The sequence below is a fragment of the Diadema antillarum genome, unplaced genomic scaffold (assembly GCF_040938485.1).
Source record: "Diadema antillarum isolate AM-2024a unplaced genomic scaffold, OU_Dant_1.0 seq00000204_RagTag, whole genome shotgun sequence".
Classification (NCBI taxonomy): Eukaryota; Metazoa; Echinodermata; class Echinoidea; order Diadematoida; family Diadematidae; genus Diadema; species Diadema antillarum.
The window spans coordinates 513,579-530,822 of record NW_027271263.1 but is presented as its reverse complement, the minus strand read 5'-3'; the positions used below and the strand labels follow the sequence as shown (position 1 = coordinate 530,822).

The 17,244-nt window shown below is 37.8% G+C and overlaps 2 protein-coding genes across 2 annotated transcripts in view; one reads left to right on the top strand and one right to left on the bottom strand.

Moving 5' to 3' along the window:
- LOC139728886 (uncharacterized) overlaps positions 1-963 on the bottom strand; it is a 51,241-nt gene extending 50,278 nt beyond the window's left edge. Inside the window, exon 1 of the mRNA XM_071639822.1 lies at positions 841-963. The gene's annotated coding sequence lies outside the window, so the exon portion shown is untranslated. The remainder of the gene's footprint in view (positions 1-840) is intronic.
- An 11,391-nt stretch (positions 964-12,354) lies between these two features.
- LOC139728870 (golgin subfamily A member 2-like) overlaps positions 12,355-17,244 on the top strand; it is a 35,768-nt gene continuing 30,878 nt past the window's right edge. The window contains exons 1-2 of the mRNA XM_071639806.1: positions 12,355-12,402; positions 14,848-15,096. Of these exons, the coding sequence (XP_071495907.1) occupies positions 12,355-12,402; positions 14,848-15,096 (297 nt within the window). The remainder of the gene's footprint in view (positions 12,403-14,847; positions 15,097-17,244) is intronic.

Below are 17,244 nucleotides of genomic sequence, written 5' to 3'. Positions count from 1 at the left end.
AACTGCAGCAAAAAACAAAAAATTTTAGTAATAATCGCTGAAATGTTGATGTTTGTTATTCTGCGTTAATAACATTGTCCGAAAATGCAATGCCTAAATTTCCCCATACAGAGGGGGCATGTTCGGTAAATACAATACAATTTGCGTCGGTAAAAAGACACGGTTTTTGTGGAAGGGTTATTTGAAATACAGATTTTGTTAAGTGCGTGGCTTAGTTTTCAAATAATACTGATACAGCTAAATTTATCAGAATTTTAATTATCTTCTGGGAGATCTTTAGCTAAATTGAAGTATAATGTTGCCCGTCTGGAGAAATTAAATAAAAATCGTTCGGTAATAGGATACACCTCCAGGCTCCATACTACTGTCCGTAGAACAAGACACGAAAATGCAGTGTGTGGAGTCAATTCGAGAAGACACAAAATTCCCCATACGAAGCTTACCGTACGTCCGTCCGTAGCGTAGCGTAGGTAAACTGAAGTTTCGTACCGCAGTTTGTTTGGTGGCTTCCTTTTTCTCCTACGATTCCTATTGTTACGTTTCATGTGAAGATACCGTTATCAATCCGGTAGCCAGTATGATTATTACTTTAAAATCACATCGTGAGGAATATCAATCTCCAAATTTTCACGACAACAGGACTTCATTACATGAAACATTCTGCACCAGGTAAGACAGCAAATCGCAGATCCAACGGCGTACATTTTGTGCGTAACCGGTAGATGACAGTCGTATAAGAGTAAGCGCAGTGTTTTGTACCAGGCAAAACATAAATTTGTGAATAAGAAGTTATCTGTTTTCCCTCGATTATCTAGCAAACTTAGCAAATATAACACTTACCCTTGCTCGTTCTGCAGGAAAAATAAATGGAGAAAAGTATGATGACCTGCGTCACCCTTATAGCAGACGGATGTTGTCAATTCAGATGGATAATAATGTCATTTGAGAGATCGATCTCCCTCAAGAAAGACTCAACTCTTGATAATGGCGGTGCGAGTCGGCTCCTCGGCCCCTCGGATTTCGTATTTTCGGTAAGGATCGGTATGGCTGCGGATGACGTCGGAATTGAACGAGTTGGGAGGCAAGTTGTGCACAAAGCGCAGTGCGGTAAGGCCCAATCTCAGCTCGCACTTTCCAAGGCCCCTGGGGTGGGCCCCTGGGCCGATTGAAAGCGCTGTGGTGAAAGAACGCCTTTTTAGCAATTTACCAATGGGATACAATGTAACGCATGAACAATTGAACTTAGTTTTTGTAAGTTAGCATGCCCTAAAAAAGGGGGTGATACACAGGTTTTAGAAAGTGCTTGAAAACACCTGCTTCCTACAAGGTATTAAACGTTGTAGTTCCAAGGAGTTGACTACATGTGTCGTGCTGCTGACCGCCCATACTCCCGATCGCTGAGCTCAGTTGAATTGGTTAATGTTTCTTCCGCGACCTAGTAAGGCATGTTGCTCATGCTAGATCCAAATGAAAGGAGACAGACTAAAACTGAGATGGTTAGTCATCAATTAAGATCTCACGAAAAAGCGAGCTGACCTAACTCCCATTATAGAAAATGACTGTCAAAGTGTCTCTCCCAACGAATGCGAACCAACCAATGCATGGATAATAAAACCCCATGCCTTTTTAGACAAATAACCTCGCTATCATGGAGATCTTATTTACCCGGGCATCACACTGACTTCGTAAAGAAGAAATCCACTCCAAAATTTGCATCAATTTCACAAGAAAGAGAATAAAATTCCCTGCAGAACAGTGCAAAGTGATCAAAATCGGATACAATGAAGTTATGACAATCTGAAGTTGCACAATTTTTCGGAAAACACCTTGTTTTCTTGACCAGTCGCTATGAATATTGAAAGTAGCAAGTTGATGATGTATAATATGTCATGCTCTCGAAATTTCTGATTCATTTCATTACACAGACATGACAAAAATTTCATATTTCAGCTGTATAGTATAACACTTGTCTTAAACACACCCAAAAATTAATTTAAAAAGAACAAACTTAGTGACACCTCTATATTTTGGTATGGGAATATGTTTTTACCTCTGTTAGCTGAAAATAATAATTTGTCCGAATTTCATATACAACGTATAGGCCTTACGTGAAAAATTGTGAGGGCATGACATCATTAACTCGCTCATTATAATTTTGTTTATTCATAAGGACTGGTCAAGAAATGTTTTCCGAAAGTGTGAAATTTCAAAGTGTCATATCTTCCTCTTATTTCTTATCAGAAATTTGTCTTATTTTGAACGCTCTGTGGGGATTTTTTTTTCTTTTTTGGAGTTTATTTGTTTTTGGGGTGGATTTTCTCTTTAAAGAAGTGAATTCCCTTTTTATATTGGGTCATAATAATTCAAAAAAAAAAGGATTGCCCTGAAATCATTCTATAAATCGAATAAATCTAATGTGAACATTTTGTGACACTATAAAAAAAGAAAGTTTGTAGACACTGGATGGACGGCTCAATACAATGTTGCGAAATCTTCCCGCTTGAGACAGTAATTCTACATTTCGCGATCATGAAAAAGTCACCCTTTTTATTACACAGTTATATTCTATTCTATATGTCTGATGCTCATTTGCCCTAGAAATGTTCATTTACGTCTTGCCCTTGCAAAAATGTGTTGTCATAATATTTTTAAGTATTTATAGGCCTATACTGTGCTGTTACGTCTTTCGATGTTTCCATTGTATAGTTGTTTGATAAACTTCAATTTTAGTAATGATATTCTTTTGCTGCACAACACGTGCTGTATACTCTATATGACATCGCAAACGTAAGTTTATTCATCATTCTGTTCTGCTATTAGATATTCAACCGCAGTGATAAACTATTGTTTGAAAAGATTTTATTTTCTGCATTTCATATTTTCTTTCAGAATACAAAAATAACAAAGGCAGGTTCAATTACACAAATACAATTCTGAAAATTATTGACATATTACATAGTAAGTCATATTTTGTATATAAAGACAAATGAAACGTTAAATAACATACAAAATGTTTATATGGCCAATAATGACTTGATTCACAGTACAATATATAATATATACATATAATGCAGAGGGCCGCCGTTATAAGCCGTGCTTGAACAGACGGACAGCCAGAGTTAAATTACCATTTTTTATTGTAGTACTTGAACACTAATACGGATGGGCCATGTTAAAATGCGTGTAAATCCAGTTTTATACAATTACTTGGTAAACAGGAGTGGTGCCTGTGAGTGCGTGTGCAGGTGATGAAGCGCGAAAGTGTTGATGGTCAGCACTTCTAAAAAAAATGATTGAATATGTTATAATATGGGCGAAGGGTCAAGCAGCAAAGTAAAAGAAAGGGAAAAGGGGGTGGACCAAAATATTGCCTTGTTGTTGAGTATAAGAGGTACATGTTTAATGATTACTGTACCGTATGATATTGTGCCAAGAAATATTTCTTTGTATTTGCCTTAAAGGAATAGAGAGATGTGCACTGTTTTATGTGGAGAGGGAGTGAATTCCAAATATCAGGCCCGTTATGCCGAATTGATTTTTGAGCTAATAGGAGTTTAGGGTTATTCAAATGGAAATCATTACGATGGCGCGTGGGGTAAACTATAAAGTAAACAGACAAAGAAAGCCGCATTGTGCTTGTTGGAGGATTCTTGCGTATTCTTCATAATGATTTTGATGTTTGGTGTTTGTGCTGGACAATTTGGCAACTTTATAACTAAGGCGTTTTCTGCATGACATTTTATACTCCTCGATATAAACTCTTTACGCAACAATTACACTGCGGATAGATGTAAACAGCCCTATATGCAGTTAACTGGTATTTGATGACACAGGAAGGGAGATGCAATAATCTTCTAATAAAATCTAATGTGAAATGTGATTTTTTTTTTAATTACTTTGAAAACATCCCAGACACTCATGCTCATGCAATCACATTGTGTATAAGGCAAAAGTTGGTATTATTATCATTATCATTATTCATTTATTTATTTATTTATCTATCTATCTATCTATCTATCTATCTATCTATCTATTCATCTATTCATCTATTCATCTATTCATTCATTCATTCATTTGGCATTTCAACATAAAATACAACAGGAAATGATAATACATGATATAAAGATTGTGATGATTCTATATAGATGCATCAAACTACCGCTGGTCAGTTAAAGGGCTTTTTACACTTGTAAATTTTTGCTTAGCCCCGGACTATCGGTGGGGCTAAGGGGGGGCCTTAGCCCCACCGTTGGTACGGGACTATCCTTAGCCCACTTTCTGTTTACACTCGTTTTTGCCAAAGTGGGCTAGCCCCACCGATAGTACGGTACTATCTGGCCCTGCAAAATAGCAGGGGTTAGCACCGCAATTGCGGTGCCAAGCAAGTGAGTGTAAACAGAACGAAAAAATAATCCTGGGCTAAGCGACGGAGACGAAGTCCGACCCTCACTGACCAATCAGAAACGAGGCAATCAAGTGCTGCCGGTGCGTGCGTGTACGTGTACAGTACACAGCGTAATTATGAATATTCATGTGGTTTGGAAAGTCCGGGGCTAAGAAATACGAGTGTAAAAAGGTCAGTTTTCTCCTTAGCCCCGGACAAGAGATAGTACGGGACTAATTGGCGAGTGTAAAAAGCTGAAAAAATTGGTACGGGACTAACGATAGTCCTGGGTCAGAGAAAGTCCGGGGTTAAGAAACACAAGTGTAAAAAGCCCTTTATAGAATTACCGAGCAAAGCTACAATCTTTATTCCAATATCTTTTTTTTTTATTTGAATTGCTGTGAAGTCTTTATCATGAAAAGTATACTGTCTGTGTGGGTTGGCAACCACCTTGAGCTGTACTGCATAGGCAGGCGAAGAGAAGGAATAGAAATTTGGTGTCATTTCCCCCTTTTTTTCCTATATACTGATTTCCGTGAAATTACGCATCGTCTATATCATTGGAATTTTACACTCATCCCGTCTGGCCAGGATGACGTCACGAGTAGTCACGAGTGAGAAAATATTTCTTCTTATTTTGTAAAGGAAGTATACCGAGGAAATCCCTTCAAGGTTTATGCTATACAACTATCGATGGCCGCGAAATGTTGTTGTTGTTGATGTTTATTATTCAAGTATGAATAGCAGCTGCAGCCTTGAACTATTATCATATCAATCCGATGTCTCATGAGATTTAGTTAGCATTGCCATTATGTAGGCCCTATATGAAACGAAACGACGGAGAAAGGATATGATACAGATCGAGGTGTCTAAACGGGTGCTGTTCGTTATTCCGAAGGTTCGCTATTCCGAAGGGTCGTTATTCCGAAGGGTCGTTAATCCGAAACATGCAATCCCTATACCTAGAGGTTCGTTAATCCGAAATTGAAAAAGGGTTCGTTAATCCGAAAATTTGTTTCGTTATTCCGAAGGTTCGTTATTCCGAAGATTGGTTAATCCGAAAATGAAATTCGGAACAATGAACCTTCGGAATAACGAATCTTAGGAATAAAGAGCCTTCGGAATAACGAACCTTCGGAATAACGAGCTGTAACCATAATAAACTATAATGATAAACGTATAACACACTTGACATTCCTGCGGAATCCCCCCCCCCCCCCCCCACAGATTACATTTTCCTGGAAAACATTTGAGGTAGACCTATATACATGCAGGAAAGTTTGTTATTACCTGACATTTGAAAAATCTAATACAATAATTCTATGTATTTAAAATATGAAGATGTAGCCTGACATCCCACCATCAGACTGAGGTGACTGACGATTATTATAAACTATCTCCTTTCCACATCACATCTTGATTGTTGTATTTGAATACCCAAATACTTTAGCGTCCGTGTCATTATGATAATATGACTTTGGTCATTTTATACACCTGTCTATAATGCCCCCATCAATATTTGTCATGTTTATGCACATATCCATTTGGTCATCTATTTACATTGTATCTCATAAAGCCATATCATCCTGGTCGTATCTGCGCTCAAAATAAAAAAAAATCTCCTTTCTGAAATAAGTGTCAAATCTAAGACATTTGGTGATAGGGTTTTTGGAAAAATGGCACCATCATTATGGATTACTCTCCCTCTCAGTATTAGATGCATTACAGATTTTGATCAAATCAAATCTGTGTTAAAAACTCACCTTTTTGATAAGTGTTAATTATATGTTTGAAATAGAGAAATATGTGATAGATTTTGTTTCCATTAATTTTGTACACGCATAGAGACTATATGTTATGGTATTATGCGTTCTAAGAACTGATTATTATTATCATTGTTATTATTATTATTATCACTATTATCATTATTATTATCATTATCATTATTATCATTATCATCATTATATCGTTTATTCAATATTGACTAGAGATTAACTATCATTCAGTTTAGTTTATGTATGGTAGGATCCTATATGTTATTTCGATGTGCATGATAATGTTTTCTCTATCTATTCATTATGTACTTATTCGTTTATAGTCTTTGTAATGCGCCATCGATCTAGTATATTCTGAGGCGCAGAGGGACATAATTATAAAGAAAATAACACACATTACAATTTTAGTTGTACATAAGAACATAGGCGCCGGAAGTGGGGGGGGGCAGGGGGGCGGCCGCCCCCCCCCCCCCCCCCAATCCAAAAAGTGGGGGGGGGGGCAAGAAAAATCCCAAAAAAATCCAAAAAGCCCCCCCCCCCAAAAAAAAAAAATAATAATAATAAGAATAAGAATAAGAATAAGAATAAATGAATAAACAAAGAAAATAAAATAAATATGTATATATATGAATAAAAGGGAAAAAATATGGCTACAAACGGCAGCTTTTGGACTGTAAAATGTCACAATTTTCAAGCTCGCTCGCTTCGCTCGCTCGCATCCAGCAGTTGAGCCCGGTGCGCCTCCCCCTTAATTTCTAAAGCGAAAAACATAGCTACGACGGCAGTTGTTGGACTCTAGAATGTCAAAATTTTCTTTAATCTTGAGCCCCCTCCAATGTTTGCCCCCCCCCCCCCCCCCCATCCAAAACTGCTTCCGGTGCGCCTGCATAAAAAGGTTGGAGGAGAAGAAGAAAGAGATAGAAATATACACCGATGAGCAATTCAATGAATATTCAACCAAAACAAGATGCGAACATATAAATGACTTAAGAAGCTTTTTAAATGTTTCAATGGTTTCTGCTGATCGGATCCTCAGTGGAAGAGCGTTCCAGAGAGATGGGGCTGCAAAAACAAAGGCTTTTTAACTGTTAATTGTTTACTATGAACGGAGATTTCTGCCAGGGACGTATTCTAAAACAAGGTTTTGCAAATGTTTTGAAGCTGAAGAATGTACTGCTTTCAATGTATGAAGAAGAATTTTAAACTCTATTCTCTTGGATACTGCTAGCCAATGAAGAGTTTTAAGAACTGGGGTAATGCTGGCGAAGCGAGATGTTTCACTGAGGACCCGAGCAGCAGAGTTCTTAGCACCCTGTAGTTTGGCAAGTTGGTAAGATGAAGCCTTGAACAATAATGCATTTCCATAATCAATACGACACAAAACATACGAATGAATAACAGAGGCTGCAACCAAGGAGCTACGTAGTAGTTCCTTGCTGCAACTTTGTGTGATAATGATTTCCTGATACTGTGAATATTGCGTAGTTGCAAATGATGTATGTTTATCGATATTTCATGATATTTCACACTCTTCCACTCAACCCATGTCCTTCAGTATAGACATATATCATGACAGAGGTTGTTATTATATAGGGCGCCCCAAGCCTTAACTGTACAGATTCAATTCAGTTCAATTCAATCATAGTTTATTTCCAATCAACGAAAATCAAAACAGATTGAACGGCATCCTAAGGTAGTACATTCTAACATGATGTAAACAAAACCGTATATGGACAGTCACTGAATGCGTTACATGTGCTGCCATTGAGCTCTGTTGAGTCCATGCAACCACAGTTTTTGTTTGTTTGTTTGTCTGTCTGTCTGTCTGTTTGTCTGTTTGTTTGTTTGTTTGTTTGTTTTTACAGCCATGACCCGAGCCATACATCATGAGAGCCAGGTTGACACTAAACTTTCATTTTATCTTTTATCTTTGTAATAGCAAAGGGGAATATCATATATTTATAGCAAAGAAAATTCTATTGCAAGAAAATGATAATCATATAAGCTGCAAGTGTTTCAGAAAAAATTGTGTCTATTTAGACGCATGTTTTCTTGATATGTGTGGTCTGAGTCACGATATCTTATTACCTGTTTTTCAAAGTGCTTTGTTTGATACATGTATACGTTTGATGTAGAATAATGAAATATCGGGGGGGGGGGGGGTACTTTCATTTTAATCTGCTTGTCGTCGAACAGTTTCGGTAGTCAGTTCTTCAGATTAAAGCGTCGGCATGAAATTCAAGAAAGTTTAGACAGAAATGAAAGAAGCAGGAATAAAGAAATAGCAAATACAAGATTCTATAAAAGATAAGTAATTTTGTTCAGGCCAAGTTATGTGCATTCAGGCTAAAGCTTTACATCGTGAAATTTTCACCCCCCCCCCCCCCCCAAAAAAAAAAAGTAATTTCCTTTCTTGAGGCAGTTTAAGATAAAAAAAAAAGTCACCAAAATTAGATTTCTCAATGTAACACCCGTGTAATTATACGTTTGTACGTCTTTTCAATTTATATTTTGTATATAAAAAAGTCTAACTGCATTGATCACGTTCATTTTTTTAGTCATCACACAGTGCAGCATCACGCGTATGGGACACTGTCAAAGAGGTAGAACCTCAGTCTTTGGACACTGTACACAGGTACATAATTATAGTCGTTTTCAATCCTGGTGTGGACAGCGCCATCACGTGTTACATATCAAGAATACGTAGACTTACAATGTTTTGATAATAGCTTACGAAGAAATGTATACGAGTAATTTGCAACACCAAGGTCAACGCTCGTGGAAAATCTCTCTTTATTATGGAGAGTTTAAATGCAAAAGCAGATAATCGCCATCCTTTTTTTTAAAAGTAAGGTCATCATCATCAATAGAGACAAATTGATTTAACATTTTCACCGATATTGATGACCTAGGCCTATCGCTTAATTGTTACACGAATAATAATAATAATAATAATAACAATAATAATAACGATATAATAATGATAATAATAATATATTAATAGTAGTAAGGTTATTTATGATAGTCTAAGTGTTCAAAGGAATGAAAAATCACTCACACAGCATAAAAGAGAGAAAGTAATAGCACGATGAGAGTAATATGTGAGTCATGTATGAGTGTGTTTTGATTTGAGAGTAATAATGTTCTTGAAAATGTTTTTGTTGATTATCACATACGTTTCATTTATTTTGTTTGCTTTTTCAGCAGCTTCATCACATTTTAAACATTTACGTTGTATACTTGATAGAAATGGATATATCAAAACTGTATCGGTTTTTGCATTTACTCTCTCTCTCTCTCTATCTTTATTTAATTTGTACTAGGCATAATATGAGAATACAATTGTGTTTTCCTCATTTTGTTACTCATTATCACATGTATTTTGTTAATTTCTTTCGTTTTTGCATTTTAAATATGTTCTGCTTATACATTGTATATAATTTTCGCTGTTTATTTGATGGAAATGAAAATAAATTTGAACTTTGAACTTTATTGTATAAAATAATATATCTTATGAATAAAACAACGACGAAATAAGATAATGATAACTGTAGAAAAATGTAACTTTTCCTCACTTTTGTCTTGTTGTTTGTATAAAAGGTTAATCAGAGTGTGTATGTGTACTGCATACGTGTGTGTTTGGGATGGAGGTGTGAATATTTCTTTTATTTACAATACCCGATAACAAGTGTAATTCCACCAGCAGAATGTTTGCAGTCCATCAATACTACATGATTATTTCCTGCGACTGCCATGCAGTGAACTCAAGTCACATTTGAAAACAATCTGGCGTTATCTGCCTGTTAGATTTTACAATGACAATCAGAGTGTCAAAATGTTCGAGAGGGGAGTTGGGCCAAAGAGAAAGTCATTTGACATTGATGAAATAAAGAAAACGAGACGGAATGATAAGAAGTTATTCTATTGTCTGCCGATCTGTCTTTCTGTCTGCCAAATTAAATTGCACTGATTTAGTTGCATATATTCAAGCTTTCTGAAAGCTTGATTAATTCATACACATCAGTTACGTGAGGTCGCATCTTCTTTGATTAGTTTGTAATCGCAGGGGCGGATCCAGGAATTCTGTAAAGGGGGGGGGGCGTAACTATTATTTGTGGTGCCACTTCCGGGTTTCATTTCATTGTTTTTCCTTTTTATTTCTTTTGTTTTTAACGATAAATAAAGGGGGGCGTGTGCCTCTTGCGCCCCCCCCCCCCCACCCCTCTGGATCCGCCACTGTAATCCAGGGGCGGATCTAGCTTTTTTCCAAGGAGGGGGTTTAAGGGTTGAGCTGGGTATTGCAAAGTGAGTGAGAGCAAAGCGAGTGGGGGGGGGGGGGGGGAGGGTGTGGGAGGGGGGTATCCCCCCTCCCACAGTAGGGAGATTTTCAATTTTTACGATTGCCAGCTTGCAATTTTAAGCATATTAATTACTTTGCATGCTCTATTTTCTCTCTCTCTCTCTTTTTTTGCCAAACATATATACAATGTATATATATATTTTTTTTTTGGGGGGGGGGGAGGGGAGGGGGGGGGGGGGTTGGTGCAGCCCCACCCGCGCCCCAAGCGCGGTGGAACATGTCTGGTTTGGGGGGGGGGGGCAAAATTTCGACGGGGATGGGCACATTGACGTGATGGTTTGAGATCCTCGGCGAGGGAGCGAAGCGACCGAGCGGGGGGAGGGGGAGTACAAAAGTCGCGTTTATAGAGCATTTAAAAGCAAATTTCTAGGAAATTAAAAAGCGGATAGAATCATTTGCAAATGACTATGATTATACGGGGGTATAACATTATTTCATGAGACGGTGTGAGATCCGCGGCGAGAGCGAAGCGACAGAGCGGGGAAGGGTGTGGGAGGGGGATATACCTCTTCCCATGTCCCACGCATAGGGACTTTTTGTAAAAACAGAGTATAAAAGTCGCGTTTCTAGAGCATTTAAATCAAATTCCTATGAGGGAACTAAACACAGTAAAAAAAATCCCCGAGAAGGACTATGATCATAAATTATGCAAACTATTCATTCTATTATAAGTATGGACAGAGCGAGCGAGCCACTCTCATTTTGCCATTCGTCTGAAATGTATTCATCAAAAGCTAAAACGTAATCGCATTGTTTGAGCAATAAAAATTATTCTTGTATTACAAGAAAGCATAGAAGAAAAGAAAAAAAGTAGGCTTTACTAAAGGTATGTTCCACGGGGCACACTCGAGGACGCGAGGCTACCATTTATACACTAAATTTATTCATAAAGTAAATATTAGTGTATAAAGATATGATAATGTATATTGATAGTGTATTATAATTTTCGCCCCGTGAGGGGCGACAATTTTGCATATTCAGTTTTAAAATTGACAGCTTTTACGCAAGAAAAGTGGCTTCATTATTGATTTTGGTCTTCAAATAATTGACTAATTAGTTGTTGTTTGTTTGTATGTTCTTATTTTTTTTACTTGGCAGCCCAAGAGGGGGGTTTAAACCCCCTAAACCCCCCCCCCCCCCCCCCCTGTAGATCCGCCACTGTAATCGTCTGGTCATTAGGCGTATCATGTGATCATTGTGCACGGGACATTTAGGAACAAGACAAAAAAAAGAAAAGAAAAGAAAAGATTTCATTAAACCAGGGAGGTGGGAAGTGCACCTCCCTGATTAAACAGTCACTAACCCCTCATGCCGAGGGTATACACACTTGCAAAGGTTTTGAGTGTATATCATTTTATTTATATTTTTTTTTACACATAGATCTGTCTTGAACTGTTTTGAACTCATGAACAACATCGACGTGAAGTTGAGCACGGTTGGGATGTATGCTTTTCCTGAAAAAAGATGGGAATAAGTTATTTTAACAAAATATCTGTATACCATTTCGTCCAATTTTAGGAAAAAGTCATTCATGAGTCACCAATATAATGTTGCGTGGGATGGGGCCGACCGAGGCGAGTTGGGATCGCCCGGTGACTTGTGCACGAAGGAAACTCCAACATTTCTTATGCCAGCTTTTCTCTGCATACGTGTCTGGCAAGGCCTTCTAGGCTACCAGAAAATGAACGCTATTCGACTGTCATCCTTCGTAGTGCTACGTTATAGTACGCGCATGATGCGTCTACCTGCCTATTTATTTTCAGTTTCACAGGCAATGCAGAGCTCGCGCAGTCCTATCCTGCGCCAAATACACGGCGAAAACGTACGTCGGGAAGATGGCGGATATTTCTCGCGAAGAAAAACTCGCAGCTGCGAGGAAAAAGGTAATTTCGACTTACACCATTACATTTCGAAGATTATTCTGTATATTATAACACGTTACCATGTTTGCCCTCTCCCTGCAACTTTTTAGTGTGCCCGCTTTAGTACAAACTGCAGCGATAATGACATCCTGTTCAGTTTCCATTTCCGCTCGTTACCTTTTAAATAGATCGCCTAGTCCCACACCCTCGCCTCTGCGTATTTTGTGTTGATCATGCTAATGATTTGTAATGGTGTTCAAGAGTCAGAAGAAGGGTAACATGTCGATGAGTGACCAGATGACTGTGTGTGTACGATGTTGACCGAAAGATCGGTCTGTATCTGTCCGTCGGGGAATGTTCCGCGGAGACTGCGTCTGGCTTCACGGATCCCCTCCGTCTACGGAGGACAGCGTTAATGGCAAAATATAAAAGAGTCCTCCGGACAGACGGATCTTTCTGTCTATGTACGATGATGCTAGCGCTATATGTCTATAAATAATAGTCTTCTTTAGAAAAATCACACCACTCTGTTTTGTACAGCTTCCAGTCTGTCTATCAAGGCGAGCGTGGAGATTTTATAGTGTTGAGTCTTGAGCAGCTGGTAAAATTAGTTAATAGTTCATGAGTTGAGTGTCGGTCAAACTCTTGAGTCTTGTAAAAACTACCTGTCCACCACCATGTATGGTTGGGTGTTCATAATACCGGACACCTAACGTTTTTCTATCAATAGAAACGTGAAAAATCTCACAATTTGCCTGAAATTTTACTCACATGTGGAGAAAATACTCCGGATTCACAAGCGCGCACTGAAAATGCGATCTGAGGTACGCGCTCTTAGATGGCGGCTTCGAACGCGTGGGGTGTCATTTTTTCCGCACTCAGTTGCCCTGCTCATTTCAGCCGACCACCCTGACAATACGTATAAAGGGCACTTAAATGCGTTTTTTCGACAGGCCGATGTTTTTTTTTAGCCGTCATTTTTCCCCCAATAATATTTCAATATATTTTGAATCCTTCGATATTACTTTTGAAGGACTGTTTGATGAATTTGACTCGATTTTCATTAGGAAACTTTTCATCGTAATTGAAATAAATTAGATGAGTCGGTTTGTTTTTTTCACATTCATTTCTCGTTTCTGCATCAACTCGTACGGTCGTAGCGGGCGACAAAATGTTTATGTCATGTGTATGTGTAACGTGTGTGCACGATCGTACAAGCGGCGGTGACAATTTTACGGTCAAAATCATCAAATTTATTACGGAAGGATACTCTACATCTAACAACGAGTCAGCAAAGGGAGGCCTAGTTATATGTAGTTACACGATAAACCTTATTCGATTGTGCTAAATTTCGGTAATTTAGAGGGAATACTTTGTTGTTTTCGCCACATTTTACTCGTTAGCGTAGCCCAGTGAAGAATCGAACACCGTTGCGCGTAGTCCCATGCGTACATTTTCTTTCTGTACGCGCAATGCCATTATAATGCGCGGTCGGTCGTTATGGACCCGGTCGGTGGGTTGAACACCTACCATACCACTGACACTGTGTCTGTGACCACATAAATTTATTTGCAAATTAAAAGCCCAGTTCTACAAGCTATTATAACGTAGTGTCATGGACATAGATTAGGTACAACACAACTTTAGTGAAACATGAAAAGAATTAAGTTAAAAAGGACATCATGAATATTAAGGAGTAAACATACATTTTTAGTTTTACATGTGCATGTCATCAACCGTCAGAATTTACCTGGTCACTGTTGTTAGATTTAAATGACAATTGCATGTCTGTGGAAAGAGAAGACTTGTTACATAGAACATCAGAGAATATTGAAATGGCTGTTTAATTTAGTGCCTTATGCATATTGACACTGTGTAAACAAGCCTGAGTGCAGCCAGAATCAAATGTTGATTGGAGGTCAAGTTAGCATATTGCACCTGACCCGGGCTGATGTTAACTCAAATCCCATATGAGTAAGTTCTGTCATTTGTTATATAGTGAGCATATAATTCTAAGTTGTAAATCACAGTATAGTTTGACTGCTGGTTTAAAATCTTATTATTTTCATGATTGATAATTTTGTTTTTTGAAGTCATTCTAACAATGAGATACCGTCCGTAGGTACACAGATGTTCTGAGAAAAATGTTTTTTTTTTTAAAAAGTCATTATTTGCACTGAAATCCAAACATTTCATGTGTAGGCCTATGATGTATTTCCACATTAGCCCTCTTCGTAAGCAGTTTTCTCCCAATATTAATCCTTTTGACCAAGCAAGAAGAAACGAATGGAAAATGAGTTTCTATACTATAGGAGGTAAAAGTTTTCGTGTGTGTGCCATGAAAATAGTAAAAATATACCATGAAAATGTAATTTTTTTAAACTCCCAAATATTTGATGAAGAGTGTACATCAGATGGGATTTATGCATTAGGTAATAAGTATTTTAACAATGCTTGCTTTAACAGCTGCAGAAGTTCCAACAAAAGCGAACCCCATCAAACACGCCAGGGGGTCCATCAGCAAAGAGTGCAAAATCTGCTTCCAAGGCCAAGTCCAAGTCTAGTGCTGGTGGGAGCAGACCAGAGAGTCCAGCTCCAAATGCACGTCAGACCAGGACTGAACCACCTCAACAGACTGGCCAACTAGGAGATCACCATCTGGAGGCAAAGCGTGATGAAGTGGCAGCGAGTTCTAGTTTCATCTCCAGTCCACCAGTAAGGACATGAATTCACATCTTTCACCAGGCAGCATTTCATGTGTAGGGGGATGGTATAGTTTTTGTTGAGATGAGGGATTCAGATTGTAACTTTTTGTGAGATAATTAGAAACCACTTAGATATTACAAAGCTTACAATTCTAAAAGGAATTCAAAGTTTATTTGATTAAAATCGGGTTTGAATTAAATGGCTGAGATATCGAACACAAAGAAAAAACAAAGTGGCCCTAATAAAAGATGAGTCCCACCTTTTATTAGGACCTCTTTGTTTCTGGATATCTTAGCCATCACAAAACTAAATTTCATCAATAAACTTTGAATTCCTCTTAGAATTGTATGCTATTTTGCCTTTTATGAAAGGTTTCTCATCTCACAAAAAGTTGAAACCCTGAAGCTCTATCTCAACCAAAACTATACATATCCCTTTAATCAATCAAATTAACTACAGATGGCTCTGCATCTGTACTGTACAAATGGCTCTGCATCTGTACATACAAATGGCTCTGCATCTGTACATACAAATGATGCTAGCAAAGCAGCAGACAGTTTCATTATTTTTATGCCTCCGCTATGAAGTGTCGCCGGAGGCACTATGCTTTATTCTACTTCTTAGTTTGGATAGCAAGGTAGGCTAAGTCCTGTTTATTGCATTTAAACATTTGTTTGTAAATTATATGTGATTGTGCATCACAAAACCAACAAAAAGTTGCACAGGTCAACTTAGTCAATCTTGAGTTTTTCATAGAAACTTTTCGGAAATTGAGCAATTTTACATTATTCTAAAGTTTACGTTTATTAAATGAATGGGATATTGTGCTTTTAGCCGTTTTTCTAGGATACTTTTTTGGTAGAGTAGTGGGCTAAGGTAAATCTTAGAGGACCCTTTTCATTTCTTAGAAACCCTGTATGTACTATTCACTTTCAACTCTGATAACTATTGAAAGGATGATGCTACTGCTTTGAAAGTTGGCTCTAGTCATGAATAGAATGTGTAAGTAGAGCATGCTCCCTTAAGCTTAATCTGATAATCCTTTCATTGCTGTTGCTATGGAGTTTCACTTCCTGCCTTTTGTCCCATTCATTCCACAGAGCACAGCTTGGTAAGATTAAAGTGCTTGACTAGACTCTATACTTCAGAGCCTTTTTTTTTTTTCTCAGTACATACTTTTCTAGAGTGTGTATTTAGATAGGCTAGGAGAGTCCATAGAGTTAATGTCCTTTTATCTTTTAAGTACCTGCTACTTCAAAATCTGCCCTTGACTTAAAATCCATCTCTGGCAACTTTTTGTTGGTTTTGTGATGCGGGGTCACAAATGAACATTTCCAAATTAGTTTACCTGCACTGTAGTCTGTGCTCAAAGACCTCAAACTTTACATGCCCTGTTCTGTTGTATACATACTAGAAGTACAGCTGTAGAAGATAACAGGAAATATTGTGTGAAAAGTATGGCACGTGTCAGATGTCATGGGAGAACCAGCTTGCAGTGTTAGGTTTTCAAATATCAAATATCCTGATATTTCATAGTGCATGTATTTAGAGTGGATTTTAGAGAAATTTGATAACCACAGAGCACCTAGAATGTGATTTTGACATTTGATGGTATGCATACTGACCCCCCCCCCCCCCCCCCCAATATCATGCTCTTGCTATATAGGAAATATATGACCAACTTTTCATACAAATTGCATATTTTTTCCCTACAGTGATTCAGAGATTGTTAAAGTATTTTGTAAAAGAATGGGCAAAAGGATAAGTTTTTCTGTGACATTTAAAGGGTGTGTACAGTTCTGGTCGAGGTGAAGATTTAGCTTTTAACGTTTTGCGAGATATTCAGAAACCACCCTATGAGATGTCAAAGAGCATGCAATTCTAAGGGGTATCAAAAGTTTATTCGATGAAAATCGGTTTTGAAATGGCTGAGATATCAAAAAACAAGGTGAAACAAAGAGATACTTATAAAGTTGGGGCATGTCGCCTTTTATTATTAGCACTTTTTTGGATATCTCAGCCATTTGAAAACCAATTTTCATCAAATAAACATTGAATCCTTCTTGAAATTACATGCTCTTTCATATTTCATAAGAGACTTTTCATTATTTCACTTAGGAATGTTCAAAACATGAATCCCTACCTCAACCAGTACTG